Genomic DNA, 25,388 nt, shown 5'->3' with positions numbered 1-25,388 from the left:
ATTTATATATTTTAAAATAAATATAAAAAATGAGAGCGTTTTAAAATTTAAAAATATCATCCATTATCAATTTAAATTCAAATATCAATATTACTTTTATAAGTATCACACTGTAAACCAATAAGCATCACACTGTATTAGGAGAATATATTAATTTTCTATTTTTCTTAATACATAATCAACAAACTTGGTCAATAAGCATCGCACAACATTAGTAATTACTAATTAGTAATCATTAATTAGTAACAATATTTGTTTTGTGTCCCTTGTATCTACTTTCTGTGCTTTTTCTCCACTCTTCTCTCTGAGACTCTGTTTCCAATGGATCTCCATGTTGACCCACAGAATTCTGGACTGAAGAAACGCAAGCAAGAAGAAGAAGTGGTATGCTACCTTTTTCACAAATTCACTCTTAAAAATCATTTTTCCTCTAAGTTTCTATTTCTGTATTGGGGTTTGTCTCATTTTTTTTTGTTAAACTATGGACAAAGATTGTTACTTTAAGTGATTTCTGTGTTGTTTTTGTATTACCCATTTTGGGTTTTGACCTTTATCCATGATCGTTTCAGTTTTAATTATGTAAACGTATCTGTTTTCTTGTCTTAAGAATTGAATGAATGTTTTTTTGGGTTATTTTTAATACCTTTTGTGCAAAGTTATTTTTTTTAAACACTTAGGTTTGATTTTTAGACTATGTTGTTTATTGATTTTACTTAGTTTACAAGCAAAGAACAATAAAAACATTGTTATGGATAGTGATCGTAGCTAATGTGTGGTAGGAACAATGTTTTGTTGCTAATATAATCCCTGGCCATTGAAGTTAACATGCTTAAGAATGGCATTAAACTTTTCATTTTTTCTTTCTTATTACCACATTTGATTTTCGGGTGCGGAATTGGAAATATTTATCTGTGGTTTTATTGTATTACCCATTGAAACATGATTCGTTCCCATCTTGGGTACCGATTTGGTTCTTTTGCATTTTAGAACTGCTGATGTATCAATTCGATTCCATGGACGATGGGATAAGAGCAAAGGAAGAAATGTCACGCCGCAGGAACAGATCAGAGATGAAGGAGAAAATAAAAACCCTAGAACTAAACATCCTAAAATGTACCATGTGGTTTAGAACATAAGTTTTCTGTTCTGACTATGGTTGCTTTGGTTAATGGTTTCTTAACAGAAAGCAAATGAGCTTATTTAATAACTTTGTCTTAATCTTTTAATTATGGACTGGTGTCTTAATATTGTCCATTTAACCGGTGGATAAATAATATAATATCATAATATAATAAAAATTAAAGATAGAGCGTGCGTACCAATTAAAACTTTACATGAAAGATGAATCCAAATAGCATACCTCCCACAAACCATATGTTTGACAAAGTAACATATTGTGTAGCATATCCATATTGAAGCATACTGTGTACCAGGTAATTTTGGTATTACCTTGTTTTTGCTATCAAAACTGTGGTGTGGATACTGAACATTTCTTGGAGGTCCAATTACTGGCTAGGTCTATGATTCAATGCTGAATCCCAAGTTGTTAGAAATGAAATTTGTGGATTAGGAATCATGTTTTATCGCACGCTGTTTTGTGTGAATAGACTTTATCCCTTATCATTTGTTACCTGGAACTGAACCATATTACCTATGGTATAATTTCTGGTGCCTCTAAGCTTTATTGCGACTGTTGCCTCTAAGCTTCATTGCGACTGTTGCCTCTAAAGCATTGAGGCACTGATATTGATACAGCATACGGGTACCGGTTACAATGCGTATCCGATACCTCTGCACATATTTTTAAAAATATAGGATACAATACTTTGGGGATACATGCATAAAAATAATAAAATTATAATGCAAATCCAAATATCCAATCTAGAAAGTAGAATAGAAATGAGCACCATGCAGGGTAGTGAGGTCTTCCTCGCTCTGTAGTGCTGTGAGAGAAGTGAGGTCGCAAGGGTTTGGCTATTACTGCTTAGTGCTTACTATTGTGGAGAGAAGTAGGGTGAACAGCACAAGTGAAAGTAAATATAATCAAGGTTAGAAATTTGGGCTGCATGAGTTCGTCCGTGAATCGGATCTCAAACCCGAACTTCTCAGTCGTCTTCCCCAAATTGCAAAATTGTGTAATGCTTCTGCATTTCAACGCTTACTGACTCGATTGTCACCATGTAACTTGTTGAAAACGAACCCACAATGTGATTTTCTCGTAGTATAGCGTATCAAATATGTATCCAAATATTTTTATTTTATTTTTTAGTTCCGTGGATACTCTTTCGATACATATCCAAGACGAGTCGAAGCATATTGGTATTGGATATGTGTGATACCGAAAGGAGAGGGAGAGTGCTTTATTGATGCTTCGGCCACTTCGCTCTATTATCCGGGATCTACTATATTATTACAACGGATAAGTTACTTTTGATGTAGTGTAGGTTGAGATAGAGAACAATTTCATTCGGAAAGAGGGGCCATTGTATAATGGAGATGTTTAATAAGTGGCACTGTGAAACTTTTGTTATCCCAACTTTATTGCATTATCCCACATGCTTAATGGAAAATTTGTTTGTCTTTCTTTTTTGCCAGGATATTGATAACGGAAATTCAATGAGTGTGGGAGAATCATCTGGTAGTGGGGTTCTGTGCAAGAGTTCTACCTCAGCATCAATGAATTCAAACAATCCCAGTGGTTCTAATTCTGATATTTCATGTCCGGATGACGAGGGTATGATTGATGATGAAGGATTTGACGATGCTCCTGATTATGGCTTTGATTTTTATTACAATGATGATGATGGCGATGCCTATGAAAATGATTATTTAAGTTTAATGGATCAATTTGACAATGTGGATTTGCCTCCTGGGGTAGAGGCACCACTACCTTGGCTGAAGGACATTGCATCAAGCGAATCAAAGCAGGGTGTTGCTCCTGCCTGTGCAGAATCTAGTTCTAAGGGAAAAGCAGATGAAACTGAAGATGAGGTCATGCAAAACTTTCGACAATTTAAGCAATTTGATACTATTGATGCTTATCCTGATCATTTCTATGATAAGGAGAGTGCTAAAGAGGCTCAGGTAATAAATATGGGTAAACTTTTCTCAATCTGCATTATGGTAAGCTAACTTATATTCTCAAACATTTGATTATCATCTTGCTCTTTTTTAAATGTTCCTTACAGAGTCCTAAGAATTGGGCCAAGAAAATCCAAGAAGAATGGAAAATCTTGGAAGAAAATTTGCCTGGTAAAATTTATCCCTCTCTTTTTAAAATACGGTAATTTCTTATCATATTGTTGTTATGCCCTTATCTCCTGATGTATCTAATCAAGTACCCCTCTTAAGTAATCTTTTTGAACTTTTTTCTTAATAACAATCAACAACAACTAAGCCATAATCCCGTTGGATGAGGTTGGTTACATGAATCGAACGATATCATAATGCTCTATCATAAATCATGTTCTTGGACAAAACATTGATCTCTAAATTTTTTCTAATCGTTTTGCCTGTGGCTTTTTTTGGAATCCTTCCTCTAGGAATTGGACTAACCTCCATTTGATTCACTATCCTTACGGGGGCTTCTAACGGTCCCCTCCATACATGTCCAAACCATCTAAGGCACAATTCTACCATCTTTGCTACAATGAGAGTGATAGGATGCGGGGGAGATCACCCATCACTAGGGTGTATCAGAGGAGGCCACATGGCAGCGTGATGTGGCAGCTATAACTGCCGAAGCAGTGTAAGGAGTTTGGGAAGAAAGTATAAATAGGTGATAGAGGGTTATTGTAGGTAGCTTTTGAGAATTGAGTAGTGGAGAGTGATTAATTCAGGGAATTAATCTTGTAACGTGCTATTGATTCGGGGAATCAATTAGGGCTCATCTTATAATCTTCTCCATTCTTCAAGCAATAAACGAGGTATTAGTATTTGGAATCGAATTGATTCCGAATCGATTGTGTAATCTTATTTCTTCTTTTCTGTGATTCTGTACCGGTGTTATCATTGGTATCAGAGCACCGATTCCGGTGCCCTGAAAACCGCTGCTGTTTCACCGAAAATTCATGAAGACTCGAAGTATGTCGCGTTCCGGAGAGGATTGGGAACAAGATAGGGAAGAGATGAGAATGAGATTGGAATTGGCAGAATCATTGGTGAAGAAGCATGAGGAACAAATGGCAGAAATGACCGCGAAAATGGACCGATATGTTTTTAGTGCAGAAGCAGAACACGGCGGCGACGCCGTGAGCTCCGCGAATGGCGGAATCCGTCGCGATAGCAACGAGAGAAAAAACCATGAAGGATTAAGGCGAGATGCGTGAAACAGAGGAGAATCTCGTGACAGTGAAGTTCGTCGAGGAAGGGAGTTCCGAGGAAGAGAAGAATCACGAGGGGACATTTACGGTGGTAGGGATGACTCCTGTGGTGATGGAGTTCGTCGGAGAAGAGAAGTTCCTCGGGAAGACGAATTCATGGAAGGCGATACCGGTGGGAATGAATTCCGACGAGGAGTTGGTGCCGGACATGACAACCACTTAGGAGAACCAATCGGAACTGAATTTCGCAGAGGTCCACGTGAGGAATTTGGGAGCAGAAATGATTTCCGACACCGAGAACGTGCCGGAAATGACAACAGAACCGAGGAACAGATTGGCAATGGGTTTCGAGGGGGTGCGCACGATGAATTCAAGTTCCGGCCTGAGATGCACGAAGAGAATGAGTTCCGAGGAGGTAACCAAGGCAGAAATGACTTCCGAGAAGGCATTCACGGTGGGGGAGAATTTAGGCGGGATACATGGAGGAAATTGGAAATTCCAATCTTCTCCGGTAATGACGCGTATGGATGGACTCACCGACTAGAAAGGTACTTCAAGTTGAAGGAACTTACAGAGGGGGAGAAAATGCAGGCCACAGTTATGGCACTCGAAGGGAAGGCATTGAGTTGGTACCATTGGTGGGAAAAATGCAACCCGAGGCCGAATTGGGAAGGATTCAAGATTGCAGTGGTTCGAAGATTCCAACCGTTGATGATTCAGAATCTGTTTGAGTAGTTATTAGCCCTCAAACAAACCGGGTTCGTTGAGGAATTTGTTGAGGATTTCGAGAAGTTGGGGCCTTGAGAAGCATCGATCCAGAGTTCACCAGGGGGATATTTATGAATGGATTGAAAGAAGAGCTTCGAGTCGAGGTGAAGTTGTATGAGTTACAATCCTTATCCGATGTGATCCAGAAGGTGCTACTGATTGAGCAGAAGAATGCCATTTTGAGTAGGAGGGGCTCGTTTGGGTATGTAAGCCGGACCAGAGGAAATCAGAGGGCAAACCCCTATTCTAGAACGGTAACCGTGGAATCGAAGCCGATGGGGATGGAAGGCATAACAGTTTCGGGGCGAGTAACACAGTTGTGCAGTTGGCACCGAAACCCGTCAGTGGAGTGGTTCGACCGAGAGGGGGAGAGTTCAAACATTTGACCAACGCTGAGGTGAGGGAAAGACGGGAAAAAGGGCTATGTTTTCGTTGTGATGAGCCTTTTACTAGAGACCATCAGTGTAAAAATAGGCAATTTCGAATGCTTATTTTGGAAGAAGAGGAGGAAGACGAGGAACGTAGGGAGGAAGACAGTATAGATATATTGAAGGTACATGATCTGAGGTTGTCCTTGTGCTCTATGTCGGGGTTCACTACGACCTGTTCATGGAAGGTAGAAGGGATGTTAAAGGGGAGGAAGGTGGTTGTTCTCATTGACTGTGGGGTTTCTCACAACTTCATAGCTCATGAGGTTGTACAGGAGTTGAGACTATTGGTTCAGAATACTCCCTCATATATGGTGGAGGTAGGAGATGGGCGTAAGGTGAAATGTAGGGGGAAATGCGCGCAGTTGTCTTTTCAAATACAGAATCTGGAAGTGATCCAAGACTTTTACCTCTTCAGTCTCAAGGGGGTTGACCTGGTGTTAGGTTTGGAATGGTTATCTAGTTTGGGAGAGGTCCAAGCTGATTTTGGTAAATTGGAACTCATGATCAAGCAAGGCCAGAAATCGATCCGTATTACAGGAAACCCAGCCTTGGCCAAAACCGAGGTCTCATATGGCGCTTTGTTGCAGGTCATTTGAGCAGAGGGAGAGGGGTTGATTATGCGTTGTGAACCCTCAGAGCTGAGAAAGGAAGAGGTTGAGAGCACTTCGATCCGTATGTTGCAAGTGCTTGAGGATTTTGAAGAATTATTCACAGATCCTACAGGTTTATTACCGGTTTGAAGGCAAGATCATGCCATACATCTGATCGAGGGGGCAACTATCCCCAATATTAGACCGTACAAATATCCTCACTATCAGAAGACGGAGATTGAAGGATTGGTTAGGGAGATGTTGGGATCAGGGGTGATTCAGCATAACATCTGTCCTTATTCCAGTCCGGTAATTTTGGTGAAAAAGAAGGATGGGGGTTGGAGGTTCTGTGTCAACTATCGGGCCCTGAACAGAGTGACGATTCCCAATAAAGTCTCTATCCCGATTATTGAAGAGTTGTTGGATGAGATTGGAGGAGCCACAGTTTTCACCAAATTAGATTTGAAATCCAGGTATCATGAGATTCGTATGTGGAGTGAGGATGTGGAGAAGACTGTTTTTCGAATTCGTGAAGGTCATTATGAGTTTGTTGTGATGCCTTTCGGTCTCACGAATGCACCTTCGACCTTTCAGGCTCTCATGAACGAAGTATTACGGCCCTACTTGCGGAGATTTGCTTTGGTTTTCTTCGACGATATTATGGTTTACAGTCCTGATGAGGAATCTCACGAAAGGGAGTTGAGGGAGGTATTGACCGCGTTGCGAGACCATGCCTTGAAGGTCAACCGGAAGAAATGCAGTTTTGCTAAACCCAGTTTGGAATATTTGGGTCATATTATCTGTCGTTCTGGAGTAGCCGCGGACGAGTCCAAAGTGGCCACTATGAGTTCGTGGCTAATACCCCGTGATGTTAAGAGTTTAAGGGGATTTCTGGGCCTCACAGGTTATTACCGAAGGTTTGGGCAAGGGTATGGGAGGATTGCCAAACCTCTCACAGATTTGTTGAAGAAAGATAACTTTGTGTCGACCGAAGAAACCACTCAGGCCTTTCAGACCCTCAAGGGGGCCATGATCAATTTGCCTATTTTGGCCGTGCCCGACTTCTCGAAGACCTTTGTGTTGGAAACCGATGCTTCTAGTAAGGGAATTGGGGCCGTGTTGATGCAAGAAGGTCGCCCTCTAGCTTTGTGGAGTAAGGGGTTATCAGCTAGACCCCAGCAGAAATCGGTTTATGAACGAGAGCCGATGGCGTTGGTACAGGCCGTGCAGAAGTGGAAACACTACTTGTTGGTTCGCCACTTTGTTATCAGAACGGACCAACGAAGTTTGAAATTCCTTACAGAGCAGAAGCTTTTCAGTGAGGAATAGTTTAAATGGGCGGTATAGCTCATTGGGTTGGATTTTGAGATTCAGTTCAAACCAGGGCGGGAGAATATAGTGGTCGATGCCTTATCGAGGAAGGCCTATTATTCGGCACTCTCAGTGATTAAGGTTGGAGATGCTGAGGGTTGGTTCCAAGAGATTCAACAGGAACCTAAGTGGAGGAGGGTAATCCAGGATTTGGTAGAGAATCCCGAATCTCACCCGGGGTTCCAGTTTCAGACAGTGCGATTATTGTATAAGGGGAGGTTGGTTCTGCCCAAGACATCTGACAAGTTATCTCTGATCTTAGCTGAGTGTCACGACAGTGTAGCCGGGGGTCACTCCGGGTTTTTCCGCACTTACAAGCGGGTTTCGAGTTTTTTCTACTAGGATGACATGCGTGGTTATGTGAAGCGGTATGTCGAGGCGTGTGATGTTTGTCAACGCTAGAATTTCTCTACTTTAGCTCCTGGGGGGTCTTGCAACCACTACCCATCCCTACTCAGGTATGGCAGGACATCTCTATGGATTTCATATCCGGATTGCTGCGGTCTAATGGTAAGGATACCATCTTTGTAGTGGTGGATCGACTCACGAAATACGCCCATTTTTATCCTCTTGACCATCCCTATTTGGCCAAGGATGTAGCTTTCTTGTTTGTTAGAGAGGTGGTGAAGTTACATGGGTACTCGGCGTCGACCGGGATCAGGTCTTTTTGAGCCAGTTCTGGCAGGAGTTATTCCGATTGGCAGGTACTCGATTGAAGTACATCACGGCTTACCATCCTCAAACGGATGGGCAAACCGAGATGGTGAATCGCGGGTTGGAAACATATCTTCGATGCTTTGCCGGGCCTAAGCCGAAGAAGTAGGTTGAATGACTTTCGTGGGCAGAATTTTGGTTTAACATTACTTATAACGTTTCTGTAGGTATGACTCCTTTCAAGGCCTCCGACCTTGATTAAGGGGTGTCCTTTCACGTCAAAGGTGGAGGAAGTAAATCAACTCTTGGTTGCCCGAGATGCGATTCTTCAAGAGTTGAGGCAGAACTTGTTACGAGCCCAAGATTTGATGAAGGCTCAAGCCGATAAACATCGACGTGAGGTACAGTTTGAGGTTGGAGATTGGGTATTCTTGAAACTGCAACCTTACAGGTTGAAGATTCTAGCTTCTAGACCTTCGGCCAAATTAGCAGCTAAGTTCTATGGCCCTTACCGGATCTTGGAGCGCATTGGACCGGTAGCTTACCGATTGGCATTACCGGAGCATACGCGGGTCCACCCCGTGTTTCATGTTTCTTTGTTTAAGAAAGCTCTAAAACCGGCTCAATAGTCTCAACCTATTCCGTTGATGTTGTCAGAGGAGTGGGAATTGAAGGTACAGTCGGCGACGATCCTACAACACCGCGTTGGTCAGAATGAAGATGTTGAGGTGTTGGTGCGGTGGGAAGGTTTGCCGGAGTGTGAAAATTCCTGGGAGTTAGCGGCTCAAATGCAAGAAGCTTTTCCTCAATTTGCCCTTGAGGGCAAGTTGAGTCTTTTGGAGGGGATATTGATAAGATGCGGGGGTGACCACCCATCACTAGGGTGTATCAAAGGAGGCCACGTGGCAGCGTGATGTGGCAGCTGTAATTGCCGAAGCAGTTTTCTGTAACTGCCGAAGCAGTGTAAGGAGTTTGGGCAGAAAGTATAAATAGGTGATAGGGGGTTATTGTAGGTAGCTTATGAGAATTGAGTAGAGGAGAGGGATTAATTCAGGGAATTAATCTTGTAACGTGCAATTGATTTGGGGAATCAATTATGGTTCATCTTGTAATCTTCTCCATTCTTCAAGCAATAAACGAGGTATTAGTATTCGGAATCGAATTGATTCCGAATCGATTGTGTAATCTTTCTTCTTCTTTTCTGTGATTCTGTACCGGTGTTATCAGAGAGCTACTCCAACTTTTTTTCTAATGCATTTACAATCTTATCTTGTCTAGTGTGCCCACCACTCCAACATTCTTTTTTCCGATAACAATCACCATCTTTAATATCATTTTACCATTCTTGGTGTAAAATGTGAAATTCGATCTTTATGGTAATTTAGTTTCATTTCCAATCATCTTTGGAAGCATGTGTCTCACAAACTTACTTTTACAGAAACAATCTTTGTCAGAGCTTGTGAAGGCAAGATGGAACTTCTAAGGGCTGCCATAATTGGACCTCAAGGCACTCCATACCATGATGGTCTTTTCTTCTTTGATTGCTATTTCCCTTCAACCTACCCTGCAATTCCACCGGTATGCATCGTCAAAATTTCACATGTTTTCAAATGTTCTTTGTGCTATCTATCATTTAAATTTGACTTATTTTCTGCAGAAAGTTCACTACCACGCAGGTGGCCTCAGGCTAAATCCAAATTTATATGCTTGTGGAAAAGTCTGCCTTAGTCTTTTGGGCACTTGGCATGGAAAAAATAATGAAAATTGGATTCCAGAAAAATCAACCATGCTCCAAGTTTTGGTCTCTATACAAGCTCTGATTCTGAATGAGAAGCCCTTCTTTAATGAGCCTGGTTATTCATCAACATATGCTGGTCAAGAGGGGCAAAGAAGATCCAAGGATTACAATGACAATACATTTATTTTATCCTTGAAGACAATGATGTATACAATGCGTAAGCCGCCAAAGGTATGTTTACTAGAACTTTATTCCTTATGTCTTGAGAAACTCGGGCTGGACTCATCTTTTACACTATGATTGACTAAGTGGAAATTTATTTAGTCCAATAATTTTTGAAGATTCAATTGTGTTTGAAAATTATTTCAGTATTTTTTCTATGGTACTGAAAATTAAAAAAAATATGAATTCTTTTTACTTCATATTCAAAACTTTTCAATATTTGAAAAGTGAATTTGCCACTTAATCTAGAACAAAAAGACAATTAACAGTACAGGGAACTCAGTTTTGTTGTGTAAGAAGAATAACATTATGTGAAGGGTTTTCTAATTTTTAGTTTATGCATTGTTGTACTATTATTATTATTTGACACATGTGATAGTAAATAAACGGAAAACACGGAATATACTTATGAACGATCACTTTGCACCTTATTTAATTGCTTGATCACTTGAGTTTGTTACTTGTTTATAGTAGCAAATATTCATTTATCTTTTCCTGGATATTTAGATGCTCATATTGTGAGCTTAAGTGTTGGACTTTTTATATGATTTACTGGTCACACACACTAATTTCTCTCTGTATATATATAGACGCAGTAGGAGCTTTAAGAACTGTCTAAATGACAATAATTTTAATGTTCCTTCACCTGCAGCACTTCGAGGACTTAGTTGCTGGGCATTTCCGCGAGCGAGCATATAACATACTGATAGCATGTAGATCATACGTCGAGGGGGCTCCAGTTGGCACAGTTCTACATAGTCTACCTCAAACTACTTACAATAGCATTCCGTACGTCGACAACCAAAAAGAATTTCAATCAGCTGTGAGTAGAATGATGAATACTCTCATTGCTTTTTTCAGCAAAAATGGCTCAACAGATTGCGAGGAGTTTCGATCTCTGGACCTTTGCAACATATCTGATGTGGCTACTACTAATTTGGAGCTTTACAAAATAGAATCTGCCTCGACACTTGCCATAACCGCAAGTGATGTCTAAAGGTTTATGGTAATTCTCATTGCTGGTTACTATAATACCTAGTTGTAAAGACTGACATGCTAGTTTAGCTTTTCAAAATGGTTCTGCTTCTCTTATGGTCTTTGCTTGTTTCTTTTTATAAGTGAATAGTTTTACGAGATTATCTTGTAGAGGATAGGTTTCTCCCAACAATTTTCCGCTGGACATGTCACATGGCAGAAGGCTTTATCTGTAAATATATGGTTAATACGTATTTCTTTAGTTCAATCGATGTTATTATTATTTGTACAATCTGCACATTTTATTGTCTAACAAGGCAGCCATGGATGTTTTATTTCTGAATATGGAAGGCATTGTAGAAGATCAGTTAAGGAGTTCATTGCCAAATCTCTTGTTCCAATCTATTCGGAAGAAAAGTGTAACATCTGTGTATTGTCAGTGTAAAGATTTATACATAGTTATTGCATCATTCACAATTCATTTAGATCACTGTTTTTTAAAGAGTCAATAATAATTAAATATGAATAGTGGATGATGCAATGATAATGTACAAAACTTATACACTGTCAGTGAATGCATCTTATTCATTGCTAATCTTATGATTCTGATCTATTTGGGAGGAATAGAAGGACCAATGTAAATTGTGGAAAAAATTCTTATTATGAAACCTTAAAGAGGTTTGGTATTTGTACGGACAGAGCTCTTTGACTTGTGGGGTGAGGAAATGAGATATCAGCGTGTTGGATTGAGTGAAGATGAAGAGTTCTTGCTTGTGTATCATGGTTGGTAAATGATCATTATTTTTATAGAAAAACAGGGTTTATGTGGAATTTGATCATTCTAGGGGTCCATTTGCTCAGGTCTATGTGGAATTTGATCTTTAGGATGCAACTATTGCATTCTTTTTAGCTCTAGGGCAAAAGTTCAATGAAAAATATGTAGCTCTTCACCTAATCTATTTCAAATGTGAAAAACAAGATCCCAAGATGGACAAGGTCTAGATTTATCAACTCAGTAATTTGCGTGCATTTTTGAAAAGCATAACCTTTTTAGTTTTCAGGGGAGGAGAGAAGAGAGCGCACTTTTGGGGGTTTGAATTAGTGCACTTACTTTATATGTCTTGCAACTTAACCACTTGAGCTGACTCTTGAGGATAATTTGTATGCTTTGCTTTTCAAAAGGTAACGGGATACCATTTATCTATCCATATGTATAACATGTTTGGTTGCATGTCACTAAATAGCATGTTCAAGAGGTAGAAAACACATAAGCTACTAACAATAAGTATTAGGTTAATTCGACTTGGTGATCCGATCTAATTATGTTGGATTTTTTGCCTATTAAATTGCACTCGATCTTATCTGACCAAAATCTAATAACCCGTGGTTCAAGGATTGGATTTTTTGCCTATCAAATTGCATTTGATCTAATCCGACTAAAATCCAATAACATTTGCTTCAAGCATTGAATTTAAGTTTTCATATCTGATCGAACCTGACCTCTTATCGAAGTATTTAAGCATTTCCATTTGTTAATGTTGTTATTTGATATTTTGTTTTATTATGTTTAGTAGTGTTGCTGAAGTGGAGTATTGTTCAATAATGTTGTTGGTTGGTATTTTGTTCATGATGCCTTGCACATTGAACTATTGGTTAACATTTTATACTGATGACTTCAAGTTCTTGGTTGTTTAAGTCCCTTTGCTGAGTATTGCTAGGTAGTGTTGTTAGTTGGTATAAGTTTATGATAGTTAATATAATGCACAAACAAGGTTACAAATTGGACCAAAAACATGACTTTTTTACAAGGAGACTTAAAATAGCAAAGAGTTGCAAGCAGCCTGATTTATCCTATCCAATCTATCCCATTCTTGATTGTAATGAATTTTAGGTCTTAAAAAAACTTCACCCAGTCCAATCAAACCTACTAGCTTGAACTAACCACCTTATAAAAAAACTCTGAAGAAAACAAACATGTAATCTTGCAAAATATATTATGAGACCCCTGTGATGGTCAAGTATATCAACAAAACAACCATTTTTCCTTCCTAGTTCGGCCGGATTTCCCTTTGAAATGCAACACAAAACTATTACTAAAATTAATGCAAATATAATTCATCCTTTTTGTTAGACCAAACCATGATCATGGAGCCTCCAATCACTAGGGAGTCTCATTGTTATGGGACTTGGGAAAAGTGGAGAACCACAACTGAGACACAACATCTTGAACCAAAACCTTAAATGCAATTATTCTATACACTTTTCCATTTATAAGTTCTTTCATTTCTCCTATAATATAAAAGGTAGGACTTCACACTTGAATAGATTCAACACAATTCTTCAAAAAACCACTGCTCTTACCTGTGCAGTTCTTATCCCAGATAGACATAGCACTGAGAATGCTGTTACTCTCCAGGAAGTTATTCCAATCTCGTACTATGAGAAATATGAGTGGTAAGAAAATTTCCATGACCATTAAAACAGACTTGGCGAAGGCATATATTAGGATTAAGTGGCTTTTGTGAGAGAAACCTTCGAATCATTAGAATACTAGGATTTCATCAATGGGCTTCTTGACCCTTTCTTTCCTTTTAGGGGCCTTTATCAAGGGGATCCTTTATTCCCCTACCTTTTTTATGCACTAAAAATATAAGTCATTGTGGACTTCACCTAGTAAGACTAAAAATTAGTTGTTATAAAAGAATAAGTCACGATTAAAGTTTGGTAATTGTAAACGAACAAGTCGTTATATTAAGAACAAGATTGTTAACATTTAGCGAATATGGAGTGGTCTGGATAGAGGAGTGGAAATTGGTGTTGTACCACCATTCAACCAAGAAAAGCCATTTAGACCATGAAGAAGGTTTCTCAGAACACATGCATCAAAGATAAGTCTCAAGATATTTGTTGACAATTTCAAATTGACCATCCGATTGAGGATGGTAAGCAGTAGATTTGTTCAGAGAAACTCCATGAAGTTGGAAAAAGTCACTCCATACTTTGCTAAGGAATATTGGATCTCGGTCACTAGTAATAGTACTAGGCATTCTATGTAATTTGAAGATATGATCCAAAAATAGTTGAGCTACATCAAGGGTAGTGTAAGGGTGGGATAAAGAGAGAACATGAGCATATTTGCTAAGTTTGTCTACCACAACTAGAATAACCTGTTGGCCATTAGAGGAGGTCAAGCCTTCAATAAAGTCAATGTTTATTTGATCCCAAATTATATTTGGAATTAGGAGTGGTTGTAGTAGGCATGGCTATGCTGCTAGGTTCAGTTTGTTCCTTTGGCACATATCACATTCCCTCACAAATACTTGGATGTCTTTGTTCATGCCCCCTCCAAAAGAAAAGAGATTTCACCACTGCTGTTGTTGCATACCACTAAGAGAAGAATTTTGTAACCAATGTAGAATGATTCTTTTAATATCTGGATCATCCCAACTACCAATTTTCCCTTCCTTTTCAACTCGTCTCTATGCCAAGTAAACTTAGGATGTGATTTAGCATTCTGTTGGAGGTATTGGATATAAGCAATTTCTGAGCTGAATTGTGAACCCAAGATGCTTTAATTTCATTCAAGAGGTCTTCTTGAGCATTATTTAACAACAAGGGAAGGAGCTAAGCACTAGCATTCCGTGATAGTGCATTTGCAGCTTTATTTGTTGTCCCATCCTTACAGTATATCTCAAAGTCAAATCCCATAAGTTTGGACATCCAAACTTATTGAAAGGGTGTGTTGAGGCATTGCTCCAACAAAAAATTGATGATTTTTTGATCAATTTTAATGATAAAAGGAACATGGGCCAAATAAGTTCCCCACTTTTGAATCCACAACCATAAGTTCTATTTCATAGATTGACATAGCCTGCAGTTTCGGACCTAAAGACTTGCTTATGTAAGTAATGGGGTGACTGTCTTGCATGAGGACAACTCCAATCCCTTTACTCGAGTCATCGGTTTCCACAATAAAAGGTTTTGCAAAATTTGGGAGTGCTAGAACTGGGGCTGTAATGAGGGACTGTTTTAGTGTCTCAAATGCATCAACAAAGTCTTGAATCCAGTGAAAGTTATCTTTCTTAAGCATATTTATCAGTGGCTTGACAATTTTGCCAAATTTATGCACAAATCTTCTATAATATCCAGCTAGCCCCAAGAAAGCCCTCAATTGTTTGATGTTGGCTAGGCATGGCCAATTTGCAACTGATTGAATCTTGGCAGGGTTTGTAGACACATCATCCTTAGTGATAAAATGACTTAGGTACTCAATCTTTGGGGCAAAACAACATTTATCTTTCTTTAAAAAGAGTTGTTAATCTCATATGACTTGAAAGATAAGTTCCAGATGATTAACATGAGTTTCTACAGTAGGTCTGTAAATAAGAATGTCATCAAAGAAGATACTTACAAAATCTTCGTAAAATGAGATGGAATATGTGATGCGTAAGGGCTTGGAAGGATGAAGGGGTGTTAGTAAGGCCGAATGGCATCACCAAATATTCAAAGTGACTAGCATGAGTTTTAAAAATTGTTTTAAACTCTTCACCAGCCTCTATTCTCAATTAATGATAACCCGAAGTTAAGTCCAACTTAGAAAAAAATGTAGATCTACTCAGCTCATCTATGAGGTCTTTTATCAATTTACATTCTTTTTCCTCACTAATACTGCGTGCAAAGGAAGAAAATGAACTATTACTGTGTTGAATAATGCCCTGTTGTAACCTGTCACCAACCAGTTTGTCCACTATGTCCTTTTGTATAACCGAGTATATGTAAGGCTTGAGACTAAATGTATTAGTTCCCTCCTTCGATGGAATCCTGTGATAAATCAATGGCAGTATGCATCTAGAAAGAGGGTAATTCTGGATGGATATTAGAGGAATCTATGTAAAGGAAACATAATTGTGCTCCTTGTTGAACAGCTTGAGAAAATGACTTGTTATTAATAAGCTTGAAACTTGAGGATTTAGCACCTCTTAGAAAAAACTTATTGCCCCTCACAAGAACTCCATCTGCAATTTGTTGAAGTCCCACAAAATTGGCCCTAAGGACTTTAACCATTGTATACCAAGAATTAAATCACAAAAACCAAGAGGCAGAACAATGACATCAGTTGTGAAGGTTGCTTGGTGTAATTTCCAAGTGAACCATTTACAAATAAAAGGAGCCTCCAACCTTGTGCCTCCACCAGCAGTGATTGTCATGGGGTGATTTTCTCCAATTTTTAGCCCAATTTCTTAGCTACCTCCAAATCCAACAAGTTGTGTGTACTCCCACTATCAAGCAATATCTGCAATAACGTTTTGTCATGCATAGCATTAGAGACAACTGTGGAGTCTCGCTTGGAGGTCCTTCCAAGTTTGTCATTACATCATCATATACAATGATAGAATGAATCTCGGTGTAGTGAGCCAGAAGAGGAAAAGATAAGAGAGAATTAGTAGAGGTGATAAGGAATTGTGTAAAATGGTATATTTCCTTATTTGTAATACTGCCTTACTAATAGGCACCAAGTAAAACATAAATGCTAAGGTAAAAACAATAAATAGACCATAATGACAAATTGTAACATATTTTGACGAACATAATTACCATCTCAACCAACATCACTTTGTGATTACCACCACTATCTGATGAGCACCACTTGTGTCTCCAACACCACCACCATCACTCATTGATGATCTCTTGCTTGGCTATCACTACCACCCTAGTATCACCAATGTTCCTACTTCAACCACTCCATCATCACCACCCTATACAATCTTCATGACCATGATTAGCACAATTACAACCTCATCCACAACCTTTGAAATCACCACCACCCTATCAACTTTATCACCACCACCACCTCAACCATTACTCTAACTTCAATAATTACCACCTTAGTTGCTAGCAAACTTACGTACTCGTACATTGATTAAAATATTATAATCTTTTTTTGTGTACCTTTTAAATGAAATACCAAAATGTGTATTTTTTTTTAAAATTCACATCAAGGTTAGCATTTAATACTAAACTTGGCAACCAAGTTGCCAAATTTCATTTTTTTCCATAAGTCAAACTCCACAACAACATTGTAGAGTTATTATTTTAATGTAACTTTAATATCATTATAAAGTTTAATATTTTTTCTTCCTCACTCTAAAATCGTCATGTAGGATATAGATTTTCAATTTTCGTAGTTTTTTTTAAGCAAATTGGAAATATGATTATCAAGTTTGGTGTATTTCGTTTTCACAATTTTTTGATGCATGGCTTAGGACTTAGTGTCAAACTCAACTCAATTTTGTACTCTGCCGTTCTTGCAATTGATTGATTTTCCCATTTTTAAAACATTCTTCTGTTCCATTAATTGCACAATCACCTCGATTTACTCAATTATCTATTTATCAAGTTTTGATGAAATTATTCAACCAACACATTTCTATTAGTATGCCTTTGGGAAAATTGTTATTATATTATTAATCAACTATAGAATTATGAACATTATTATTTTATCTAACTACTCTTTTTATAAATACATGCAAAATATTTGTCATCATTGCCTTTTTTAAGTTAGGGTTCTTTTACATGATCGTGAGATTTAAATTTTCGTTGTCTTTTGCTAGGAAAAACCAAATCCTACTACAAAAAATCTACATATACATCGAGTATCTATGACAATTTGAACTGTCATTGCTTTGATAATATTATATGTAGTATATATTGTTTCACGTAACTATTTTTGTTTAATTAAGGTTGGATTCTTGTAGGAGAGAAATTTTGTCTTAAAAGCTATATATACCTGGGAAAATTGAGCAAACATTTTATAAGATTGCATAACATAAATAAAATAAAAAATATTTGTAATTGATAATAGAGAAGGGATTTGAAGTAAGTTTAAAAAACTTACGTCATATCTTAGCCATCAATTCTAGGGAAATATAATGATTTAGATCTACTTATTAATTTAAACCATTAGATTTCTCTAGAATTAATGACTAAGATGTATAGTAATGTTTTTAAACTTATTCTTGAAGTAAGTAGACCCCTTCCTTAATAATATATGAAGTAAGAAATTAGGTAATTGTTATTCAAATTTATTATCTCTAAGATTAAATAAGTAAGAAAACAAGTATGTGAAGTTTAATTTTAATGCACTTTTCATTTTTCAATCATACATTGTGATTTTAAGAATAATTGAGGTGAAAGTCAAACTTTTTCAATGGTAAATGAGTAATAGTATAAAACGACATGATACATGAAAATTAAATCTACACATATCTAATTGATTATTTGGAATATGATATGATGTCATAGATACACAATGTATACATAGCTTTTTGAAGCAGGACTTGGTTTTTCCTAGCAAAAGACAACGCAAATTTAAATTCTACGATCATGTAAAAGAATCTTAACTTCAAAAGACAATGATGACAAATGTTTTGCTTGTATTTACAAAAAGAGTAGTTAGATAAAATAATAATGTGAATAATTATGTGATTAATTAATAATATAACTACAATTTTTCAAAAAGACAAACTAAGAAAAAGGCCCCTAAGTGGAATAATTTCACCAAAACTTGATAAATTGATAATTTAGTAAATCAAGGTGGTTGTGCAATTATTGGAACAAGAGAATGTCTTAAAAAATAGGAAAAAACAATCAATTGCAAGAACTATATATTATAAGATTGAGCTCAGTTTGACACTGAGTCCTAAGCCATACATCGAAAGTTGTGAAAAAGAAATACACCAAACTCAGTAGTCATGTTGCCAATTTGCTTAAAAATTATAAAAATTGAAAACCTACTTCTTGGATACCAATTTTGGAGTGGGGTTCGCTTTGACCATTAAGAGTAGGTAACCTATTCTCCTGTATTTATTTCTATTGCATTCTATCTCATCGTATCCCATTCAAGAAAAAGAATATTAAACTCAATAATGACATTTCCAAGTTACATTAAAATAATAACTCTTCAATGTTGTTGTTTAGTTTGACTTGTGGTGGAAAAAAATGAAACTCATCAACTTGGTTTCCAGTTTAGTATAAAACACTAACCTTGGTGCAAATTTTCCAAAAAGTACACCATTTTAATAATTAATTTAAAAAGTGTATGAAGACTATAATATTTCAATCAAGATCTACCAATTAATTAATTTTACTTTTAGTTACCACCATCATTATCATCTCCATCCATAGAAATTATAGGTTTGAAAATAACTTGAAAACTTGAAACTATTTTTGGGTAAAAACTCATCTAAAAACCACCTAAATGGAGCCTTAACCTCATTAATTCCCTACAGTCAGTTTATCCGCTACCCAAAACTTAAATTTCACGCACCCTTTTTGGAAGAGCTCAGAGTTTCAAATGTTCAAAACACAACAATGGGACACTCATAATAATTATTAGATGTCATTATTTTAAATTGTAGTTGTGAGTGTAGTCATTGCGATATAGATGATATAGATTGCAGATGTTGCATTGTGAATATTTTTGTTACTAAAAAATATATTTGAATTTTATGTGATCAGATGTAGACCAAATACAGTCCAATACAGACAACTCATTATATTTTAGTGTCACACTGTAATTACTATGTGATACTGTCACCATAACCAAAATATTGTAGTGCATTATAAATAAAAAATGTCAATTAGCTTCCTCATAAAACCTTATAAGCAAACAGATATTCAAACAAGATTTGCGATGGTGTATAACATGTGTGAGAATGGCAACTTTTTTTGGCACAATGAAGAAATTCCAAGTCAGTCCATATCAATCTCTACATGATATTCCTAGTCAGCTTCTACCAATTAAACTGGCAACAACTAATTTAGACCCCCAAGTGACCATCTACACAAGAATGATTCTCCTCCTCACAATACATGCCTGACATTTAAAAGTATATTAAGTTTAGAAAGTAAAAAATGGTCACTCATACATAATTTGAATTGCAGTATGCACAAATATTTCTTGGAATTGCATCATAACAAACTATAAAAGGAATAAGTCCCCAATTCCTTGCTGGTCTGGTCCATTTTACTATAATACAATTCTAGTATACCCGGTGTTGTCTATGGCTGATGGCGCTTGCAAAAATTCCACCATCATGACATTGTGGGCAAATAATGGACATCATAATGGCAGTTGAAAAAAATTAAAAATATAACATAATAGAAAAAATATAAATTGCAGTTGAGAAAATAACTGCAATGGAGAAAAACATTGCATTTCAAAAAGTTCCCTTAAAAAAATAATAGAGAATACAACTTATACAGTTCACTAAATATATTATAGAGAAGAGTAATAACAGTTTAATAAAATTAAAAGTTAATGAAAAAAAACAACATGGCAATTGATAAAAAAAAGTAGAGCTTTAGTTTTAAAATAAAATAATATAACAGTTAGGAAAAAAAAAAAAAAGGGAGCATGGATTGACAAAGAAACAACATACGCAATATGGAGCTGATGGTAGAGGACAACAACAATGACAGCAGACGACAATGACGACAGAGGCAGAAGCTAGTCTTAGATCATAGAGACGACAAAAACGGGAAGTGTTTGTTTAGAAATAGAAAGGATTTAGGGTTTAACCTGCTATTTATTTCAACAAACCTACCTAGAAAAGTCCATTTATCCTGAGTTCCGCCTTTTCCGGCATGGCGCTTCCACCACCATGGCGCCACTTCCGTATAAATGGTGGACAAGGCCATATGGAGGATTTTTTGAAATAGCTAATGACGATTGGCTAGAAAATGCCACTGCCATAGCGTCGCCATAGCGGCTATTTAACAACATTGAGTATACCCCAACACAAACCCAAATGATAAAGTGTCCCACATGACCATGATTAAGCATGTATATTCAGGGAGCGTTAAGAAAAGAAAGAAAGAAGAGTGGAGCCTGAGTTAGTTTGATGAACTGGAAGGTTGTTAGAGAGGTTTGGTAGGTGTCAGTTTGGGGATGTCATGGGTCAAGTACCATAAAGGGGTGTGCCTGGAACAGAGGGTATGGTTTTAGCTATTGCTTTGAGACACAAACATTCTCTGAGGAGCAAAAGGCTCAGGGTCATTGTATGACCTTTCTCATGAATCACATAATATACATCCATAATTGATGTTTGTTTTCTGATGGCGTGACAGAATCTCGCAAAAGGCTACTAAGTGCTACTGCTATGATTGTATTTTACTGCCAACAATCTATGTGCCTTCAACAGGAAATATATTGAAGATCTTGAGCATTTGTATTCTAAATATAAATTAACTAACCGACTATGGATTTTTTGTTTACAAAGAATCTACATTTGCTTGCATATTCGAACTGGAAATAGGGGCTAAATGACGTGCTAAGATAAAAAGAGGGCTCATAGGTCAGAATGGTATATGAAGGATTGACATTTACAGGGAAAATCATAATCGGCAAATCGACAATGGTTGCTAAATTGATGCCAAGAATATGATGGCTCTGAAGCCTTGTATGCTACTGTGTTTATTTTGCACTGGGTCTCTAATTTACAACCATTAAAGTAAAGGGGATAGTTGATGCAAAAGTCTCAACTTTTTGTGTTTCTGACCAATCATCATATTATTGCATAAGTTTGTAAAGATATAAAATATAAAACAAACAGTTATGAGACAGATGTATAACTACACTAAGGGAGAAAAAGAAAATATTTGTTAAGAGTTTAAGTTTCTCAATGAATTGTTAATAATGAAAGTCAGAGTGTCATGTTTGCTACATGCATGTTAAGTATTCTATGTAGCAAGACATACTCAGATTGAACCAAAATAAATTGCCATCAAAAGTAGCAATAGGACTTAGAAACCATATATGTTATCATAATAGTAAACTAAAAGCATGTTAAGAAATGATTGAGTGTCATTTATGCCACTAATTAATAAGATGGATGAAAGGAGGGAAATTAATTGCGCTACCTCTTGAAGAACTCAGTAACATGTCGTAGTATGAACCAAATTAATATAACCACCATAGTATCTATCATAGTTTAGGAACTCAAATATGCAGTACCATAATAGATATGATAGCATATAAATTCAAGAAATTCCTCAACTTTTTCGTCAAAAATCTGATAGTTTCATTTGTCTTTCATACTAAGAGACATAAGAATTATATGACAAAAACCTCCACAAAATTCTCAGTTTCAATGTAAAAAATCTGCACATAAACATGCAGAAATGATAAACAATTTGCACTGTAAGAAAATTACAACGAGACATATAAATGACTTAAAATTAAAGTTGATACAAAAGAGTAAAATAAAGGATACTGAAGGTAAACCGCTCCCACCAATCCAACATATAAAGCCCAAAAGTCACATTGTAAAGGTAGATCTTGCGTTGAATCCAATTCATATCTTCCATAGCTGCAGAAACATTTCCCCCTTTTATCAGAATCAAAATATAGCCATCTTAATTCAAAGATGACAATGATGAGATAAATAGGTGAACATACAACAAAATGACAATAAAAAAAAAAAAGGCAGTCAGTGCTTGAGGCTCCCACCTAATGGGGTCCATAATGGGGTCCATGGAGGATAGAGGTATGTTGTCTTACCCAACAACGAATACAACGAAAGGTCAATATTACGAACAAACATATCTGACAGTTATACTATTGATGAGGAGATCATGGAAAATCTCTTAAGGCGGTTACTTAGGTCAGAAAATGAGCAAGACCATAGTTAGAGAGTGAATCAAATAAAAAATAAAATGGTTAAAACAAGTACAAAAGACAAACATTAGAAAAAATTCAGAAACTATTGGAAAAGAATATGCTCCAAATAGTTTTTACTGAAAACTAGCCTTTCTGATAGATATCAATGATGTTAATGAGGCATGTATCCAGCCTCACCTAATAGGAATGAGCATGGTTAAGCAAACCTAATCTAAAACTGATAATATGGTTTGAAAAACCAAACTGAACAATATTTACATTACAAGGAAAACCCAAACCATGATAAACCAATTTTTCTGGGGTTAAGTGTAAACCATTGGTAAGCTGCAACACTGAGGTAGTGTTTGGTTGGTACATACTTAAAATTTAAAGGGCCAACATTTCATGAAGTGGAAATTCGTGGATTAAACTTCCTATTAACTTTGTTTGGTATGGTTAGTAAAGGAGAGGGTAAATTTTAACCCTTTAAAATCGAGTCTGACTGTTATGCCAATAAAGCATCATAATGTATCTATTTTAACATTTATAAATACTAGAAAAAAAATACTTTCAGCTTGTTACTAATCCACCAATGATTCCTCCAATTCTTTCAAATACCTACAACCTACAGGACCCTTCCATTAACCCTATATTGCTTTGTCACTGTATCTAATCAAAGAGAATATGCACCAAAATCTAATAAACATAGAGTGTTGTATATCAATTCAAGCAAAAACAAAAAAAATCACTCCCTCCTAACTTTCATCAGTAATAAATACTTAAAAAACAGCATTATAAATTTAAAGAGTCTTCCCTAGTGGTTGTGGTTTAGCTAAATCTTAGTCTCTGAAATGATAAAAATGCAACATCTTGCACAGGTATAAAATATTGTAGATGTTGGAGAGATCAATCAAATATAAGGCTATTATATGTGTTGCCAACATAGCATACTGGGATTACAATATGCCTGATAAGATGAATCTTCTAATATATTATAAATTGAAATATAACATCTAATCAATGTTTTAAATATGGGTATGTGACTACAGGAGCCAATATGAAGGTTTTGGGAGGGAGTCAGCAGCAAATATCAGCAATTGCCTAAAAAAGGTCAAGGTTTTTGTAGATTTCAAAACCACTACTGAAAATGTTATTTAACACCTTACATATAATAAAAAAAGGGCAACCTAGTGTACAAGACTCCTATTAATTGAGGTATGAGAAAGGTTTACATACGCAAAGCAAGCCTAAGGACTGTTTCGGGGATTTGAATTCTTCATGGTCACAAGGCAATTAGTGTTAGACTTGGGCTCATCCTCTTAATATATATAACATATAATGCTTAACATAATTATAAAATAAAACTTAGGTTTTTAATTTGTTACAAGAGAAGGATATACATTTTGAAGTATTGAATCAACTCAAAAATCCAATCACCAACCAAAATTTGTGAATATTTCAAACCAACCAATAAAGCAGTAGAGAAATTGAAATCAATTATGAACCTAGAAAATCAAAATAAAATAAAAACACATAGATCAAACAATAAGGAAACATATCCAAAAACTAATTCGATGAGACAATCAATGTTGAGTTCATTTACCTTGAGACTGGACGGAAATGCAAAGTGTATAGAGGATTACGAAAAATGGGGACAAGAACAGAACGAGGAAGAGAAATAGCGTTTGATTTTGACAACGTTGTAGTCAAAAATCATAAATAGTGACAAGGGAATTCAATGGGTTATCAACAATTTTTATTAGTCGTAGTCATAACTCTTTCAATCACATGTCTCATGCTCATTGTTCTACCTCGGGGTAAAAGAAAAACTTGTGAGATAGTAACTAGTGCGGTAAAGTTACATAACCATTTGAAATTTGAAAATTTTCTTACTTTTACTTTCTTTTTAAATATTTTATCTATCTTAAACTTATTAATAGGTGAGTAGGTCAAACCGGTGTGGAGATGGCATTATGGCTGGGAGATGGCAGTACTACTTTTACATTCTTAGTATACATTTATTTACAATAGGTTAAAAAAATATTTTTAAATTAAAAAAATTAATAATTTATTAATTTTCTAAATAATCATAACTGATGACACATATAATGACAATACTTATGAGACATTAGAAGTGTATCCCTTATAAATATTTGTGTAAGTAATGGGTATATAAGAGTACCATACATATTCTTAAGTTTATGAATATAATTATATATTTTTTAATAATTAATATATATAAAATAATTATTATATGAATAATAAAATTTATGTATGTTAAATTTATTATTATATTTCAATCAGTAAAAATAAATGTAAAATAATAATAAAGTAGATAATATGTAATTATATAATAATAATTATAATATATAATATATAAAATATTTACTTTAAAAATAATTTATAAATATGTGAGCATTCACGAGACGAATATTATAATACTTGTTCATATTTATAAACTATATTTATGGGTATTCGTTATAAATATCACAAAATGAGTATTTTTATCTCTAAATGGGTGTAAATATAATTTCTACATCTCTCAAAACATATCAATAGGGGACTAGACAAAAGAGATGTAAATATAATTTCTACATGCAGATGGAGACAAAAAATTAAATTTAAAAGAATTAGTAATTATTTAAAGATTAATTTTTT

At 36.0% G+C, this 25,388-nt stretch overlaps 1 protein-coding gene and 1 long non-coding RNA gene across 2 annotated transcripts; one reads left to right on the top strand and one right to left on the bottom strand.

Annotated features, from left to right (window-relative positions):
- LOC109343501 (putative ubiquitin-conjugating enzyme E2 38) lies at positions 224 to 11,363 on the top strand. Its single transcript, XM_019581826.1, has 6 exons — positions 224 to 384; positions 2,596 to 3,084; positions 3,189 to 3,252; positions 9,575 to 9,714; positions 9,794 to 10,105; positions 10,749 to 11,363. Exons 1-6 carry the CDS (start codon positions 322 to 324, stop codon positions 11,091 to 11,093), a joined length of 1,413 nt encoding a protein of 470 aa, XP_019437371.1. The 5' UTR covers positions 224 to 321; the 3' UTR covers positions 11,094 to 11,363.
- LOC109343500 lies at positions 19,773 to 24,550 on the bottom strand. The gene is made up of 4 exons (XR_002107221.1): positions 24,334 to 24,550; positions 22,345 to 22,440; positions 21,992 to 22,052; positions 19,773 to 19,946 (listed from the first exon to the last, which is right to left on the bottom strand). It is a non-coding gene; the product is annotated as an uncharacterized LOC109343500 (long non-coding RNA).

This window comes from Lupinus angustifolius, chromosome LG03 (assembly GCF_001865875.1).
Source record: "Lupinus angustifolius cultivar Tanjil chromosome LG03, LupAngTanjil_v1.0, whole genome shotgun sequence".
In the NCBI taxonomy this organism is placed as follows: domain Eukaryota; kingdom Viridiplantae; phylum Streptophyta; class Magnoliopsida; order Fabales; family Fabaceae; genus Lupinus; species Lupinus angustifolius.
This window is presented reverse-complemented; position numbering and strand designations above follow the sequence as displayed.